General features: G+C 35.9%; 1 protein-coding gene across 3 annotated transcripts in view; it reads left to right on the forward strand.

The window, feature by feature from the left end:
• The window catches only part of USP45 (ubiquitin specific peptidase 45), a 72,591-nt gene that overhangs the window by 32,974 nt on the left and 21,383 nt on the right, over nt 1–18,234 (forward strand). For 2 of the 3 annotated variants that reach the window (XM_032408181.1, XM_032408183.1), the window contains exons 8-9: nt 929–1,059; nt 6,625–6,712. In XM_032408181.1, coding sequence (XP_032264072.1) covers nt 929–1,059; nt 6,625–6,712 — 219 coding nt within the window. Of the gene's footprint in view, nt 1–928; nt 1,060–6,624; nt 6,713–18,234 lie in introns of those variants that run through there. The other variant, XM_032408182.1, reaches the window with a different exon arrangement.

The following is an 18,234-nucleotide window of genomic DNA, read 5'->3' on the forward strand; positions in this document are numbered from 1 at the left end:
TATTCAGAAGCTATGCAAAATTATAGCCTGTCCTTTCTGTGGTTTTAGTCAGATGGTAGATTTTTAAGGATAGTTGGTATGAAATATATATATAACATGTGTTTCATAAATACATGAATGAGACAACCATATTTGATAGTTGTCTTAGAAAATAACGTTCTGTAATGTCCTAAGATTATATTTGGGATCTGCTTTTTATTCATCATTTATAAGGAGAGAGGGTTACTGGTGAAGATAATATTTTAGAAAACAAAACTTGGTGGGGGAAAAATTCTAGAATAAAGTGGGTTTCTCCTTCACACAATTTTAGCTGCTGTTGTCAAGCTTTATGTCTCTCCCTTGTAAAGAAGGAGAGTGGTGTATCAATTTTGTGACATAATTTCCCATTCCTTACTTTATTAGTAAAATATTCGGGGAAAAGAAGAGTGTGGAGTTTTGCTAACAAATGTAATTTGTGATCATATATTAAGATGTATACATATCAAGTAGATAAGTAATTCTGCTTTTAGGAGAGCACATTTTTTAAGACTTTATTTTTTTAAGTAATCTCTACACCTAACGTGGGGCTCAAACTCACAATCCCGAGATGGAATTGCATGCTGGACTGACTGAGCCAGCCAGGCGCCCCTAGGAGAGCACATTAAGGGACAGTTATAAGCAACTAGAGATTGGTGATTTTACTCTTAAGCTAATAGTTTTACTAAGTAAGGGGCAAATGTTAGGAGAATAACCTGTGTTTTTCAAGGTAAGGCATTTAATTCCATTTTCCATTTTTTAATATTCATCTTATATATGTAGGAATAAAGTTTCTTAATACACTTAAGGCAATTTAGTTATCATCATTTAAGCCAAGTATAACTTAGATTTTTAATAATATTTAGTTTCAAAATTGCATATTTCTGACATAGAGTTGATCATGTTTTTAAAGGACCCATTAATAGTGGAACTTTCAAGTCCTGGACCATTGACCTCAGCCTTGTTGGTGTTTCTTCACAGCATGAAGGAGACTGAAAAAGGACCACTTTCTCCTAAAGTTCTTTTTAATCAGCTTTGTCAGAAGTGGGTGCATCTAAATTCTTGATATAAATAATTGAGTTATAAAATTCTAATGTATCACTTAATATGAGTAGTTTCACTCTTACTGTAACATCGCTATTATTGTCTAGACTCTCAAGAGAAAGAACTAATACTTATTTAGTTGCAACTCTGTGCTTTATGTAAATTATATCTCATAGTACTCCGAAGAAGTGCTTGTTTATCCCCATTTTATAAATAAGGAAACTGAGACTCACAGAAGTTGAGTAGCTTACCTAGTTTTATAGTGACAAAGCCAGGATTCAAATAGAGGTCTGTCCTGATTCAGAAGCCCATGATGTAATAACAAAGGTAAGAACATAGAATTAAAAGGTGCTATTAATAGGTCATCTAAATCTAGTTTTCTTATTTTTACTTTTATTTTATTACTTTTTAAGTATACTCTACTCCCAATGTGGGGCTCAAACTCATGACCCCAAGATCAAGAGTTGCATGCTCTACCAACTGAGCCAGCCGGGTGCCTTCCTTAGTTTTAAAGATGAGCTTTGAGGCAAATAGAATTTAAGTGAATTTCTCAAGATAGTACTGTATGTTCAAAAACAAAATCCTTGTGTGCCCAGAAATACATACATACCATAAAGGACCTGACTTAACTTTAATTCTTTCATCTAAAAAACTGAGAGCTTATTTGTGTCAGGTACTTGCTAGAATCTAAGGGTACACAATGTATAATATATTAAAAATAGACCCTGTCATGGAGCTCTTGAACTAGTCCCAGTCCACAATTACTAAAATATATAGAAACAAAATTCTTTAAATGGGAACTTGCATTTTTGTATATCTCCAGGCTTTAAAATTTCATTTTAATTTAAGCTAGTTATTTGTGCTATGGTATTATATTTTATCTTCCAAAACTATACCAATGTTAATTTTTTTAAAAAATTTTAATTGTGGAAAGGACACTTACCATGAGTTCTGCCTTCTTAAAAATTTTTAAGTGTACAATAGATTATTGTTGATTAAGGTGCAGTGCTGAATAGCAGATCTCTACAGCTTGTCCATCTTGCTTGAATGAAACTTTATGCCCATTGATTATGCCTGTATGTTCATTTCTCCTTCACTCCAGCCCTTGGTAGACACCGTTGCACTCTCTGATTCAATGAATTTGCCTATTTTAGATTCCTTATATAAGTGGAATCATGCTATTTGTTTTTCTGTGACTGGCTTATTTCACTTAGCAAAATGTGCCATGGTATTTTGAATGTAGTACAAAATAAAGAGGGTTTATTATGTTTCATTTGGTTGGCAAATGCTGTTTTTTTTTCAAAGCCCAAAGAACAAAAAAATCCTCAGATTTTTGTGACATTGGTGCCTCACAGAGTTGAAAAGTTTTTAGGATTCTATGTGCTTTCGAAATTTGTTTTTGGCTCTGCCAAAAATAATTGTTTTGTATCCTCTTTTTTTTTTTTTTTTTTTTTGTTTTTTTAAAGATTTTTTTAAAAGATTTTAAAATCTTTTAAAAGAGAGAGAGCGCGCATGAAAGGGGAGGAGAGGGAGAAGCAGGCTCCCCGCAGAGCAGGGAGCCTGACGTGGGGCTTGATCCCAGGATCCTGGGATCATGACCTGAGGCTAAGGCAGACGCTTAACTGACTGAGCCACCCAGGTGCTCCTGGTTTTATTGAAGATTTATACAATTTTTAAAAATGTTAAAATAATAGGTGCTCATGGATAAAAGTTCAAAATACTATTTGTACCATATTTATTTTTTTCAAAAGTGATTATGCAGGCACAGACATATATAAAATTGTTTGCAACTTGCTTGTTTTGCTTAATATGTTTTTTTACATTTTTCCATATTAGTATATGTGGGTATGACTTATTTGATTTAATGTGTGTGTGTGTATCGCACTTGTGAAAGTACATCCGTAGGATAAATAGACTTACTGGATCAAACATTATTTGAAAACATTTAAAAATTGCATTTGCTTTATTATGTTTACTTTAAAAAGAGATTTCTTTAAGAAAACTAATTTTAAAAAAATCTGGCGAAGATTTAAGCCATATATGTTGAGTCTATTTTTGGACTCTGTTCTGTTCCATTGATCTATATGTCTACCCTTACCCCAGTTCTGCACTGTCTCATTACTGTACCTTCATAGTAAGTCTTAGAATTGGATAGTGTGAGTGCTCAGACTTTTTTTTTTTTTTTTAAGCTACTCCAGGTCCTTTGCTTTTTTATATGAATTTTAGAATCAGTTTGTTAATTGGGATTGCATTTGGAGATCAGTTTGGAGAGGACATCTTAACAATGTTGAGTCTTCCAATGTATGATTTTGAAATATCTTTTCAGTTATTTAGGTATTTGATTGTTCCCATCAATTTTTTGTGGTTTTCAGCTTACAAATCCTGCACTATCTTGTTAGATTTACCTTAAGAATTTCATATTTTTAAACACTATTTATTGTAAATTGGTACTTTAGAAAAAATTCAATATCCACTTGTACATTCCAAATATAAGGAAGTGTACTTGATTTTTGTATATTGATCTTATTTCTTGTTCCCTTGTTCAAGGGTTATGGTAGTTTTATGTAGATTCTTCAGGATTTCTTATGTAGACAATAATGCCATTGGTAAATAAAGACCATTTTATTTCTTCCTTTTCAATCTGTATCCTTTTATACTTTTTTCTTATCTTATATAACTGGCAAGGACCTCCAGTACAATGTTGGAGTAGTAAAAAGTAGGCATCTTTGCTTTGTTTCTGATATTAGGGGTAGAACATTCAGTCTTTCACACGTAAGTATGACAACAGCTGTAGGTTTTTCATAGATGCCTTTTATCAGGTTGAGGAAATTCCCATTCCTAGTTTTTTCTGCGAGTTTTCATCAAGAATAGAAACATTCAGTGAACTCCAGTACTCATTTTTTTCTTAAAAAAACAACATATTTGTTATTTATTTTATTTATTTTTTTAAGATTTGTATTTATTTGAGAGAGAGAGAGAGCACGAGTGAAGTGAGGTGCAGAGGGAGAAGCAGACTCCCCACTGAGCAAGGAGCCCGCCTCAGGGCTGGATCCCAGAACTCCGGGATCATGACCTGAGCTGAAAGCAGATGCTTAACCGACTGAGCTACCCAGGCGCCCAACGAATATTTGTTATTTAAATAAACATTATTTATTACCATTGGGACACATTGATTCCTGGCCCAGAGAAACCATGAGATAATAAATGTTAGTTGTTTTTTTTTAAGAAAAAAGAATGGGTATTGCATTTTATTAAATGCTTTTTCTGCATCTGTTGAAATATCATATGTTTTTTAATCTGTTGATACAAGAATTGTATTAATGGATATTCTGAATAGCTTTAGTAAAGTATATTTGGCATGCAGTAAGCTGTACATATTTAAAGTATACCATTGGGTAAGTTTTGACGTATATATATTTTTGTTTGTTTTCTCTTTTTATATTTTGTCAATATGCCTGGAGTAGAGAGAGTTTTTGGATTATCAACAGACTGATTCATCTTCATCCACAAGACATCTCCACGAATTCTCTCTTGTTCTGAATTTCTTTTTCTTGATAATCTATTCCTGTTTTATGAGTATGCATACATTTTCCTCTTACAACTTGAGATTTTTAAGTTTTCTCCTCTTTCCCACAGTAACACTTTTACTAAGGTACATTTCCTGTGTATATTTCATGTTCTCCTCATTTTGAATACATGAATCTCTTCATATGTTTGTTGATTTTTCTCTTTAAGTTTGAAGGTCTCTTTGGTATTGGTAGATCAGATAGGCTCCATTAGAGATTCTGTAAGTCATCATAGAATTTTTTACCCAGTCCTAGGTAGAAGAAAGAAAAAAATCTAGGTTTATTAAATTTTCTTGAGTGGTTTAGAAGGCAGTACTGCTTTGTGCATAGTTAAGATGGAGATATAGGCAGGGACATGGTAGAGACAGTTTCTCCTTTGTTCAGGAACAATTTCCATTCTGTGCATCTCCTTTGAAAGCCATAGACTGGTCCTCCTACCTGCCACCTAGCAGATGAGGATCTCTGAAGGATTCCCTGGTTTCCCCTTGCAGTCTTCTTCCATTTCATTGGCCTTCCTTGATGCCTACAGCACAAGTGTCATGTCATCCAGTTTCAGCCTTATATGGATTCCAGACATGGAAACCCAAATAGGGTTGGGATTTGTGTCCATCTTGGTTTCTGTCCTCAACTCTGATCTAGAAGGTGAACAATATCTATCACATGTGGAAAGGGAAGCCCACGAGGGGAGTAAATCAGAGTCTTCTCAACATCCTATTGCTTTTGCTACTTCTTAACAAGAGTGAGTAACTGAAATTATGACTCCTGTTATAGGCTAGATTCACTACTATTTCAGATAGCTTTTTAGCACCAGGGACTCACAGTAGTGTATTACTGGGGTGAATGTTTATTATGAGATGAGAAATAATGCTTAAAGTACTGGACTTAAGAATCAAAAGACCTGGATTTATGTCAGTGGCACTTAGCTTGTTCTTCAGTTTTCTCAAGTGTAAAACAGAGTTCATATTAATTATGAATTTCATAACAGCACTGCTGTGCATATCAAATGAGATATGTTGCACATATCTTAATGAGACCATTGTGAACTTATACTACCATAACATATTCTTACTCTTTTATATTCCTTAGACAAAATTCTTTCTTTGTCTTAGAGCACTATCTAAATTTAGTACTTATTTTCATTTAAAGCAAAATGCTCATTTTAGTATTGGAGTTTATTGCAGAAAATACTACTTTTTTTTTTTTTTAAAGATTTTTTTATTTATTCATTTGACAGAGAGAGAGCCCAAGCAGAGGGAGCGGCAGGTAGAGGGAGAGGGAGAAGCAGGCTCCTGCTGAGCAGGGAGCCTGATGCGGGACTCAATCCCAGGAGGCTGGGATCATGACCTGAGCCGAAGGCAGACGCTTAACCGACTGAGCCACCCAGGCGCCCAGAAAATACTACTTTTTAATACTGAAATCACCTAAATATTTGCTCTGTTGAAGTCTCCATGAATAGCACGTGATCCTTTAATATATTACAAGGAAATCTAATTGTTAAATCCTTAAAATAAATACATTCACAGAGATATCAGTTTATAGTTCTTTATTTTAATATAAATAACCTCTTGTTTTTCTTTTGGTTATTCAAGGTAGGAAGATAATAGATCAAGGTGGCTTGGGTTTGAATACTGTTTTTTTTGCTTGCTATGTGACCTTGCAAATTCTGTAAATAATCCCTCTAAGCCCTCGTATATAAGCTGGAGAAAATAGGGCATCCCAAGCTTGTTTGAGGATTTTATGACTTGACATATGTAAAGCTTAACATATGTACTGTGCTTGCATGTAGTAGTTGCTTGATAAATGATAGCCATATTATTCTCTGTGTACTTAAGATCTCATCCTAATTGGAACAGTGACCATATCTGGTCTTTCTACTTAGTAGGAAAAGGACTAAATTGAATCTTTGACTATATGCTATTTAAAAATGATTTTAGATGGTAGTAATATATTGTTGATGAAATGATCTTTTATTCTTTCCTGTTTTGTTTTTAAATCATAGGGCCCCCCGATTTAAAAGTTTCCAGCAACAGGACAGTCAGGAGCTTCTGCATTATCTGCTGGATGCAGTGAGGACAGAAGAAACAAAGGTCAGGTTTTGTTAAGTTTATCACATATACTCTTTAAGAGGAGGGTACAAAACTGAAGGAATTAATTTCTACCATCATTTTAATGTAGCTTAAGAAGTAATTTGATTTTTTTCCTTTCTATTTATTCCTTTATATATTTTCTTGCCTCTTCTTCTAAAAGAATATTTTCTCCTAGTCTTTGCAACCCCATTATCCTTTATTAGTTAATACCCTTTGTCTATGAATAAAAAATCAACTCAAGCTAGCTTAAAGAAAAGAGAATCTAAGAATCTAGGGACAGGAAGGTCTCAGGAATCCAGAGAATATTCTCCTAATTTCCCTGGTTTCTCTGGCTCTGTAGATTTTCTTTATTCATCTCCCCACAGACTGAGTTGTTTCTGTGCTTCTCTCTCTGAATGGTAGCACATGATCTCCATATTTTGCATATGTTGCAGTTCTGCATATATAAAAACAAAACTGGCTGTTTGTGAATCTTAATTCTGAATTCCCAAGAGAGAAACTTTGTTACCCCATGTTGGATTAGGATCCACTCAGGGATCAGTCATTTGTAACAAGGGAAGAAGGATTCCAGCCTCCTGGATCAGGGAATGTTTCTGAGAAAGGAAGGAATGGCTCATGGTCTGGATAGATTTCCCTAGTGTTCATTGTAATCCTATCCCTTAATCGATTGGGTGGTAGTTGACTTTAATATTAAATGAGTGAAATTCATCTTTTTTTGGTGGGGTCCTGCAAATGGCATACAATTTTTCAGAGAAAATGCAAGATATTAAAGATGTCAAGTACATAGTACATACCCTCATTCTCCCTTTTTCACTCATAGCGGACATTATTAATCCTTCATAACAGTTCTACTGGGTCTGGATTCAGCCTCAGAATCATTCTCAACTTAGCACTGCAGGCAGGCCCTGTCAATCACAATTGTCATAATAGGTGAAATCCAGTTTTCCATTCAAGGTAAATATACTTCTTAATCTATGTTAATATGTGGTAAAGCACCATATGAAGATGAAGTACTCATATGCTTGTGGTAGCTGTTACCATGTTACTACGCAAGGTGGACCTTCCTCTTTTTTTTTTTTTTTTTTTAATCTTCAGTTGTAATGTAGTAGTCTAGCTTTCAGTGAAGAGAGAGGGTTCTGTAGATTGCTTTGGGTAGTATAGACATTTTAACAATATTTATTCTTCCAATCCATGAGGATGGAATGTCTGTCCATTTCTTTGTGTCATCTTCAATTTCTTTCATTAGTGTGTTAAAATTTTCAGAATACAGGTCTTTCACCTTTTCGGTTAGGTTTATTCCTCAGTATCTTATTTTTGATGCAATTATAAATGGGATTTTTTTTTTTTTTTTAAGATTTATTTATTTGAGAGAAAGCTCGCACATGCACGTGCGAGGTGGGGGAAGGGCAGAGGGAGAAGGAGAGAAGCAGACTCCCTGCTGAGCGGTGAGCCTGGCAATGGGGCTTGATCCTAGGACCCTGATTTCATGACCTGAACCGAAATTGAGTTGGTCACTTAAGCGACTGAGCTACCCAGGTGCCCCGGGATTATTTTCTTTATTCTGCTTCATTATTGGTGTATAGAAATGCAACAGATTTCTCTATACTGATTTGTGTCCTGCAACTTTACTCAATTCATTTATCAGTTCTAGCAGTTTTTTGGTGGGGTCTTACAGATTTTCTATATATAGTATCATGTCAGCTGCAAATAGTGAGTGTTTGACCTCTTCCTTACCAATTTGGATGCCTTTTATTTCTTTTTGTTGTCTGATTACTGTGGCTAGAACTTCAGTTGAATAAAAATGGTGAGAGTGGACATCCTTGTCTTGTTCCTGACCTCAGGGAAAAGCTCTATTTTTCCCATTAGGGATGATATTAGCTGTGGGTTTTTCATATTATGGTCTTCATTATGCTGAGGTATATCCCCTCTAAACCTACTTTGTTGAGTTTTTATCATGAATGGATGTTGTATTTTGTCATATGCTTTTTCTGCATCTATTGAAATAATCATATGGTTCTTATCCTTTGCTTATTGACTTGATGTATCATGTTGCTTGATTTGCAAATATTGAACCACCCTTGCAATCCAGGAATAAATCCCTTTTGATCACAATGAATGATTTTTTCTTAATGTGTTGTTGATTTGGTTTGCTAGTATTTTGTTGAAGATTTTTGCTTCTATGTTCATCAGAGGTATTGGCCTGTAGTTCTTTTTTTTTATGGTGTCTTTTATCTGGTTTTGGTATCAGGGTAATGCTGGCCTCATAGAATGAATTTGGAAATTTTCCTTCCTTTTCTATTTTTTTTGGGATAGTTTGGAAAGAATAGATATTAACTCTTTAAATGTTTGGTTCAGTTCACCTGTGAACCCATCTGGTCCTGGACTTTTGTTTGTTGGGAGTCTTTTGATTACTGATTCAATTTCTTTGCTGGTTATCTATTCAAATTTTCTATTTCTTCCTGTTTCAGTTTTGATAGTTTTTATGTTTCTAGGAATTCATCTATTTTTCTAGGTTGTCCAATTTGTTGGCATATAGTTTTACATACTAGTCTTCTATAATTGTTTGTATTTTTGTGGTGATGTTATTTCTCCTCTCTCCTTTGTAATTTTATTTAAGTCCCTTTTCTTTTTTTCTTGATAAGTCTGGCTAGAGGTTTATCAATTGATTTTTTTTTTTTCTTTCCCAGAGAACCAGCTCCAATTTCACTGAGCTGTTATATTGTTTTTTTAGTTTCTCTATCATTTATATATGCTCCAATCTTTATTATTTATTTCCTTCTGCTGGTTTTAGGTTTTATTTGTTGTTCTTTTTTCTAGCTCCTTAGGTGTAAAGTTAGGTTTTTATTTGAGATTTTTTTTGGCTTCTTCAGGTAGGCAAATATTGCTATAAACTTCACTCTTAGAACTGCTTTTGCTGTATCCCAAAAGTTTTGGACTGTGGTGATTTTATTTTTATTTGTTTCTATGTATTTTTTTTTTATTCTTTTATTTACTGGTTGACCCATTCATTGTTTAGTAGCATGTTATTTGACCTCCATGTATTTGTAGTCTTTCCAGATTTTTCTTGTGGTTAATTTCTAGTTTCATAGAATTGTGGTCAGAAAAGATGCATGGTATGACTTTGATCTTCTTGAGTTTGTTTTGGCTTGTTTTGTGGCCTAATATATGATCTGTTCTGGAGAATGTTCCATTTGCGCTTGAAAAGAATGTCTATTCTGCTGATTTAGGATGGAATGTTCTGCATATATCTGTTAAGTCCATCTGGTCCAGTGTGTCATCCAAAGCCATTGTTTCCTTGTTGATTTGTTTAGATAATCTGTCCATTGATGTAAGTGGGGGTGTTAAAGTCCCCTACCATTATTGTATTATTATTGATTAGTTCCTTTATGTTTGTTATACACTCTTTTATGTATGTGGGTGCTCCCATGTGGGTGCATAAATATTTACAATTATTATATCTTCTTGTTGGATTATCCCCTTTATGATTATATAGTGTCCTTTTTTGTCTTTTGTTCTAGTCTCTGTTTTGGATTCTGTTTTGTCCGATATAAGTATTGCTACCCTGACTTTCTTTTGACATCCGTATGGGTGATAAATGTTTCTCCATCCCTCACCTTCAATCTGCAGGTGTCTTTAGATCTGAAATGAGTCTCCTATAGATAGCATTTGGATGGGTCTTGTTTTTTTTTTTTTTTTTAATCCATTCTGTCACTCTGTGTCTTTTGAAGTGATTAGTAAAGTAATTATTGATATGTATTTATTGCTATTGTATTGTTTTGTAGTTGTTTCTGAAGATTTTCTCTGATCCTTTCTTTCTCTTTTTCGTGGTTTGCTGGTTTTTGGTAGTGATCTATTTCTCTAGTGATATATTTAATGATATGATTTCTTTCTCCTTATTCTTTGCATATTTTTAGTGGCTTTTGACTTATGGTTACCATTAGGTTCGTATATAACATCTTCTGCGTGTAGCAGTCTATATGAAGTTGATGGTCATTTAAGTTGAACCCGTTCATTACTCTTCTCCTTCCCACATTTTAGGTATATGATACCATATTTTATATCTTTTTATTTTGTGAGCTCCTTAACTGATTTTTTTTTTACAGAAATACTAATTTTTACTGCTTTTGTGTTTCTTACCTTCATACTGTCACTTTTGGTCTCTCCTTTCCATTCAAAGAGTTCCCTTTAATATTTCCTACAGGGCTGGTTTAGTGGTCAGAAACTCCTTTATTTTTTTATTTGTCTAGGAAACTTTTTTTTTTTCCTCTCCTGTTTTGAATGATAGCCTTGCTGGATACAGTGTTCTTAGCTGCAGATTTTTCCCACTCAGCACTTTGAATGGATCATGTCTTGGAAAATGTCTGCTGAAAAATCCCCTAATAGCCTTATGGGGTTTCCCTTGTATGTAACTGTCTTTTTTTTGTCCTGCTCTTTTTCCATTTTTTTCTTTATCACTATATTTTGCCCGTTTAATTACAATATGTCTTGGTGTGGATCTCCTTTTGTTGATTTTCTTGGGCCTTCTCTGTGCCTCTTGAATCTGGATATCTGTTTCCATCAGAGTAGGGAAGTTTTCAGCTATTATTTCTTCAAATAAATATTCTGCCCCCTTTTCCCTCTCTTCTTCTTCTGGGATCCTATAAAATGAATGTTATTATGTTAGATGGAGTCAGAGTTCCCGAAGTCTATTCTTGTGTTGTATAATTCTTCTCTCTTTTGTTCAGCTTGATTAGTTTCCATTATTTTATCTTCTAGGTCATTAATTCGTTCCTCTGATTCTTCCAGCCTGCTGTTTGTTGCATCAGGTGTGTTTCTAATCTCACTTATTGCTCTCTTCATCTCTGATTGGCTCTTTTTAATCTCTGTGTTAACGGCCTTACTGGTGTCTTCTACTCCTTACTCAAGTCCCGTGAATGCCCTTAGGATCATTGCTTTAAATACTCCATCAGGCATGTTACTCTTATTTGTTTCACTTAGATCTCTGGCCATGGCCTTGTCCTGTTCTTTCATTTGGGACAAACTTCTCTGTCTTCTCATTTTATCTAAGTCCCTGTGCCTGTTTCTGAGTGTTAAGAAGGTCAGCTCTGGGAGCACCTGGGTGGCTCAGTCGTTAAGCGCCTGCCTTCGGCTCAGGTCATGGTCCCAGGGTCCTGGGATCGAGCCCCGCATCGGGCTCCCTGCTCCACAGGAAGCCTGCTTCTCCCTCTCCCACTCCCCCTGCTTCTTGTGTTCCCTCTCTCACTGTGCCTCTCTCTGTCAAATAAATAAAATCTTAAAAAAAAAAAAAGTCAGCTCTGTGTCCTGTTCTTGAGGGTAACAGCCTTATGAGGAGGTCCTGTAGTGCCTGTCATATAATGTCCCATTACCTAGGGCCTGGCACTTCAGGGAGTGTCTCCAGCGTGTGCTGTGTGCCATCTCCTGTTATGTCCTGGCCATTTTATCCCTCAGGCCAGTCATCTGCATATACGCTCCGTGTCTGTTGTGGGCAGTGTCTGGTCCCTGGTCTGAATGTGGCAAGATTTGTTTTGTTTTGTTTTGTTTTGTTTAAGTAATCTCTACACCCAACGTGTATAGAGAACTCAATTCCAAGATCAAGAGTCACATGTCCTTCCAACTGAGCCAGCCATTTGGAGAGCCATTTGCCTCTCACATGTGGCGAGTTTTAATTAGATGTGCTCTGGTTGGTTTGTGCTGAAACCTGTTGCCACTCCTGCCAGAATTGAGGCCCTGCAAAATTCCCATGTGGGGAGATGGGGTGTCGGCAGGGGGTTGGGCTGGTCTGGGGGAGGGGACCCACCAACCACCCTGGGAATAAGGCAAATGTGAATTTAGAAGGGCAGTTCCGTGGGGGTGGGGGGGTGGGCGGTGGGTGTTGGTGTAAGAAAGTTAGGTAGTGAGTGGCTCCCGCAGGTGGCCTTGTGCTTACGCTATGGGGGGCGGGGAGGAAAATGGTGCCTACCAGTTCCTTTGTTCCCAGAGGGGTCTCTCCATGAATGCCGTCTTTCTAGGATGCACTCCAAGATGAGCAAATAACCTCCCTACTGTGTGCCTCAGGTGCTCCTCAGATTACTGGTTCCACACTTTATGCCCATGTGCTGTTTGCCTGCTTTTTCTCCAACAGCAGTGCAGTAACCTCTGGGTTCTATCCCATCCAAACCCTCTGGACCTTTAAAACTCCAGGTTTTAAGGCCTACTGGGGCTTAAAAATTTGGGCCCTCTTGCTTTCCAAGCCAGTTGCTATGGGGATTCATTTTCTTTCTTTTTTTTTTTTTTTTTAAGATTTTATTTATTTGAGAGAGAGAGAGTGAGAGAGAGAGCACATGAGAGGGGGGAGGGTCAGAGGGAGGAGCAGACTCCCCGCTGAGCAGGGAACCCGATGCGAGACTCGATCCTGGGACTCCAGGATCATGACCTGAGCTGAAGGCAGTCGCTTAACCAACTGAGCCACCCAGGCGCCCGGGATTCATTTTCTCTTTGTACTCCCCTGTGCACTAGTCTCTCACCCTTCTCCAGGACCGCAGTTACCTCCCCACTTCAGTGGCCATGAGCTGTTTCTCTCCCAAACCAGGTCTCTGCATTTCCTAACTTATTCAGTGTGTCCTCTTCTCTAACTTTAGTTGTGGGGTTTGTTCTGCCGGTCTTCCGGTTGATTTCTGGGGTATTTAGGATGATTGGTAATTATCTAGTTGTATTCATAGGACAAAGGGAGCCTAGGATCCTCGTACTCTGCCGCCATTTTCCCTCCTGGATCTTTCCCTCCTGGATATACTCTATATATTTCAATTATGAACCCTATCATCTTCTATTTAGAGTTATGTTTTTATCACCTCTCTTAGATTGTAATCTCACGGAATGACTCTCTGTATCCCATGTGCCTTGCACATAGTAGGTGCCTGGTGAATGTGTGTTGAATAAGTTTTCTGTACTTAATTTTAAATGGACAATTTCTGTTGAGAATTTGAATTGGAAAAAAGCAGTTTCTTAAATAAGTTATACTACCTAGTTTCTTGGGGGTTTGCAATTATTTTGAATATGTTATAATTTGAATGAGCTGATAAATTGACAGGATAATACTACATTATGTTTTACCTGTAATTTGTTTTAAAAAATCAGTTAAGGGATTTACAAGGCAGCAAGTTGGGGAGAGATATAACAAAACTTGTATCTTAAATGATAAATGTGTATTGATGCTTCTGAGCCTACAGACGACATAGGAGTTAGTTTAAGATTAATTCAGACTATCAATTTCTAGAATGATTGTTTTTCCACTATGGTTTGTAAGAATATGTTTACTACATGGTCCTGTATCATTGTAAATGGAATTAAAAATTACCTCTCTGCATTGTTTTTCTCTGTCAATATTAAGATAAAACTATAAAATCGGTTTCTATTATTTTTTCCCCTATTTTACTTGATGGCATTCTTTGTTACAATTAAATTATTGTTTTGTCATAATGGTGCATTAAGATTCACAGTGTCTTAAAAACTCAGGCAGTACAGGGGGAAGCATGGCTTTTTGCAAGCTCTTATCTTCCCCTATTTGAGGGCTTTAGACGGTGTGGCAAAATTAAAATGTCAAGTCCGTGGATTTATTCAGTCTCGTAAGCAAGGACAGTGGTGCAGTCAGTTACAGTGAGTCCCCGTGCAGGAGCTGCATTGTCTGGCCTGGGAACCCCACAGCTGGTAACCGTGCTGCCGTTGTAGTTTGTCACTGCCATGTGTGTTTTGATTGAAGTAAGGCTCCAGCGTTATGTCTGCCACCAGAATCTTGTCATAATGATTAAAAACTACTGACCCCCTTTCATAATGTTTCATTGAAGTTTTTTTCTGATGACTGTAAAGTTGAGGGCTATACCATGCTCTTGCCAAATAGAGTGCTAAAGGAATCATTTGTGCAAAAATTACACATTTTTCGTGGACAGAATGAAATCAAATTTACTGTAAGAACTTCTTTTACAGGCAGTCTTTTCAGCTTACAAGGTATGTGCTTCTTCACTATCTTGCTTTTAATTTGAGCTCTCACCAAATTAACAATACTACAATTTTATTTCCAAAGATACATCACTGATACATTATTGGTTAGGACTATTTTAAAGGCAGACTGTCTCAGCTGACTTTTAAGCCATGAGTGTTATGTGTTCTTATTTTTGAAAGAAGTTTATGGTGGAGATTTGAAATAGTTGAACCTTGACACTGCTAATTGATTAATGTGCTGCAGTTGTTAGCAGCTCCCTGGCCAAAGTGTGTGTGTGTGTATGTGTGTGTGCACGCGCGTGTGTCTCTTTTTTTAACTTAAATGGTTCAAAGCATGACTCTCAACAATGAGAGGCTGTAGATAGACCTAAACTCAATTATTTTATTCAACTTGATGAATTACCTATTAATTAACTCCTTTAACAGTTTAGAGAATATAAATTTGTGGCTAAGATACAATAAAAAAGCAAATGTCTAATAGTTTAAAAGTTAATAATTTGAACAACTCCATTGTTTTTATTCCTTTTTAAGAGTTTGACATTATAGTTTACATTTCTGAAAATGGCAAAGACTCGTTAAATCATATTGAAAGTCATGTTTGAATTAGTAAAATATTCAAATTGTAAAATAAATTTATAGACTTATAACTTGGTTTAGAGTTCTTTATCTTTGGTGGCTGGAGATACTTTTTACAGTTATACTAAATATTTACAAGTGAATATGGTATTTATTGGAATCTTTATTTAAGTCCATTCTCCTGCATGGAATTCATACCATTCTAATTTATTTTCATTCAATCAATTCTTTTTTAAAGGTATAAAAGTCAGCTTTAGCTCAGACGGTATCTGAATTATATCAATTTTCAAATTTATTGTGTCTGAATTGGAGATTATTTCACTATTTAATAGCTTTTGGGACATATTTTATGATTTTGATTTTCTTCACATATATTTCAAGATAGTATGACATGGCACAGATTGCTGTATGTTTACTTTTATACCCTACTTTGTATATATTTAAGTTTTTGAATCTTGCATCAACTTTCAAAATATACTTGAAGAGAATAGTGAGCAGTTCTAGGAAATATAATGTGCTGATCTTAGGCCGGTTAATAAATGAAACTCAGTTTCACAATTATTGGGGGAAGGTATCAGACACTTACCATGAAATGTATTCTATATACAGAAGAATGTATGCAGATATATATACAGTTTAAAGCATAATATAAAGAAAAGTCAGTTACCACTAGAAACCTTCCTCACCATCACACCCAGAGTTAAAAAAAAATAGAATGTTTTAGTGCCATAGAAGCCACCTGTTCTTTCTTTTCAAACATGTCTTCCTCATCAGAGGGAACGACTTTTTTTTTTACTTTTACAGTAATCATTTCATTGTCTTATAGTTTTGAGAGCGATCTGTGTATGCTTAAACAATTAGATTGTTTAGTTTTGCATAACTGGTTAGCAAGCACAAACCTATTGCCATTATTGGATGAAGGCTCCCAAAAGAAGAGGGACTGAGAGAATCTCTGGAACATAGTTTGGCTTTGGCGTCCCAGAATTTCTAAGAGTTCTTTCTGGAGGAAGTCAGTGGGCAAGGTCATGAATGTGTTCTGAGCCATGCTTGTCCAAGCAACTGACAAGAGTTATAGGAGAGACCAGGTGCTAGCTCTCTGGTCCAAAAACGTTAAAGGCTGCTCTGTATTTTCTGCTTCTGAGTTCATCATGACCCACCTCTTTGCTCTCAGGAATAGGTCAGAGCAGAACAACTTTGGGTTAGGTAATGTGTATACTCTGCTGATCCACAGCAGAGCATGGGGAGAATAAGGACAGTAGCAGCTCATTCCCCATATATTCTGTTCTCAGATTTAAAACATGGTACAGTAGCAGAGGGGATCTTAGTTTTGACAGTGTGTCTGTCTCCTGGTCTCACTGCTTCAGTTTGGGTTGGTTGCCTCCCACATTGGATGTACAGGCGTCGTTCTGGAGTTCCCACTAACTGTGCTTCTGGGAATTCTCTTGCCTCTCTTATGCATTGGCCCTGCTGTTGCCTGTAAACTATGTTGTCTTTCTTGTTTATGCTCTCCTTTGGTGGTGGTGGTGGTGGTATGTGTGTGTGTGTGTATTTTTCTCCTTTCTTTATTCAGAAGGTGGCATATACTATATGAACACTTTCTGCAGTTTTGCAGTTTTGTCTTTTTTCACTTAATTGTAACAATCTTTTCATATCAGAAGATAAGAAGCTTCTCTCTCTTTTTTTTTTTTTTTTTACCTGAACATATCAAACCAGTGTCTTAGTGATTCTCCCTTATATGTATGTTTCCAGTGTTTTTGCTTTTATGAGTAATATTGTGATGAATTAGGTATTTGTGTTATTTTGCATGTGTGTTAGTATATCTGCATACATATAGAAATGAGATTGCTGGATCAAATGATCTATCCATTTGTAATTTTGATATAATCCATAGGCATACAATTTTCACTTCTGTTAGCTACATGCCATGTAAGGGAGTCCCTTTCCCCACAGCACCACCAAAAGACTGTTTTGTCGAACTTTCTAATTTTTACCAATCAGCTGGGTAGAAAAATGCATCTCAGGGTGGTTTTAGTATACATTTCTCCTTGAATGAAGCTGAATATCTTTTCCTCTGTTCCTATTTTTTACCCCTTTTTCTGCTGAGTTCTGATCCTTTGCTGATTTCTAAAAGCTTTTTGTATAGTAGGGAGAGAATATATTTCCAAGTTTGTCATTTGTGTCTTGATTTTGCTTATAATTTGGCAGCATATTTTTTTTTAGGTAAAAAAGTTTAAAAATTTTTTGGTTTTGAATTTAACAGTCTTTTTTATTTTAAAAGCCTTCTGGATATTGAGTCATGGTTAAAAAAGGCATTCCCACTCCTAGGTTATAAAAGAATTTCCCCATGTTTTCTCCTAGTACTTTATAATTCATTTTTAGATTTAAATCTTGATCTATTGAGGTTTATCCTGTTCCCAGAATATTTCCTTTTTTTCCATTTGTCCATCCTATGGTTATCCACACTGTATAGTATGCTTTTCCCACTAAATTGGTAACACCCTAATTATACTAATTTTTCATATGTATTTGGGCTTATTTCTCAACTTGCCCTTGATTCTGTTTGCTTATCTTTTTGATTATTAGGATCATACTTTAAATTATGAAGGTTTAAATGCATTTTTCTTTATATAATCAACCACATTTTATTAATTTCAAAATGAAAGTCTAGATCTCCATATTACCTATTTTGCCTTAAGCTCTGTTATTCTCTGTTTGGAATAGTAACTTGCAAAGGAAACTTTGCATATTTTCTCTTCCTTTCATGCATCAGTCACGACTTTCTCTACATATGAAATCTCTTCATTAATGGCTGGTGGGACCTGCTTCTTGATACACTTTCTTCCCTTTGAAAAGGACTAAAAAAAAATCTAACATCATCGTCTTTATCATCTTACTCCACTCTATCCTTTCCAAGGGCAAAGAGTCTATAGAGCACATTCCAGAATTGCATCTCTCTTTCCCTCTCTCTTTTT

This window comes from Phoca vitulina, unplaced genomic scaffold, assembly GCF_004348235.1.
Source record: "Phoca vitulina isolate PV1807 unplaced genomic scaffold, GSC_HSeal_1.0 scaffold9, whole genome shotgun sequence".
In the NCBI taxonomy this organism is placed as follows: Eukaryota; Metazoa; Chordata; class Mammalia; order Carnivora; family Phocidae; genus Phoca; species Phoca vitulina.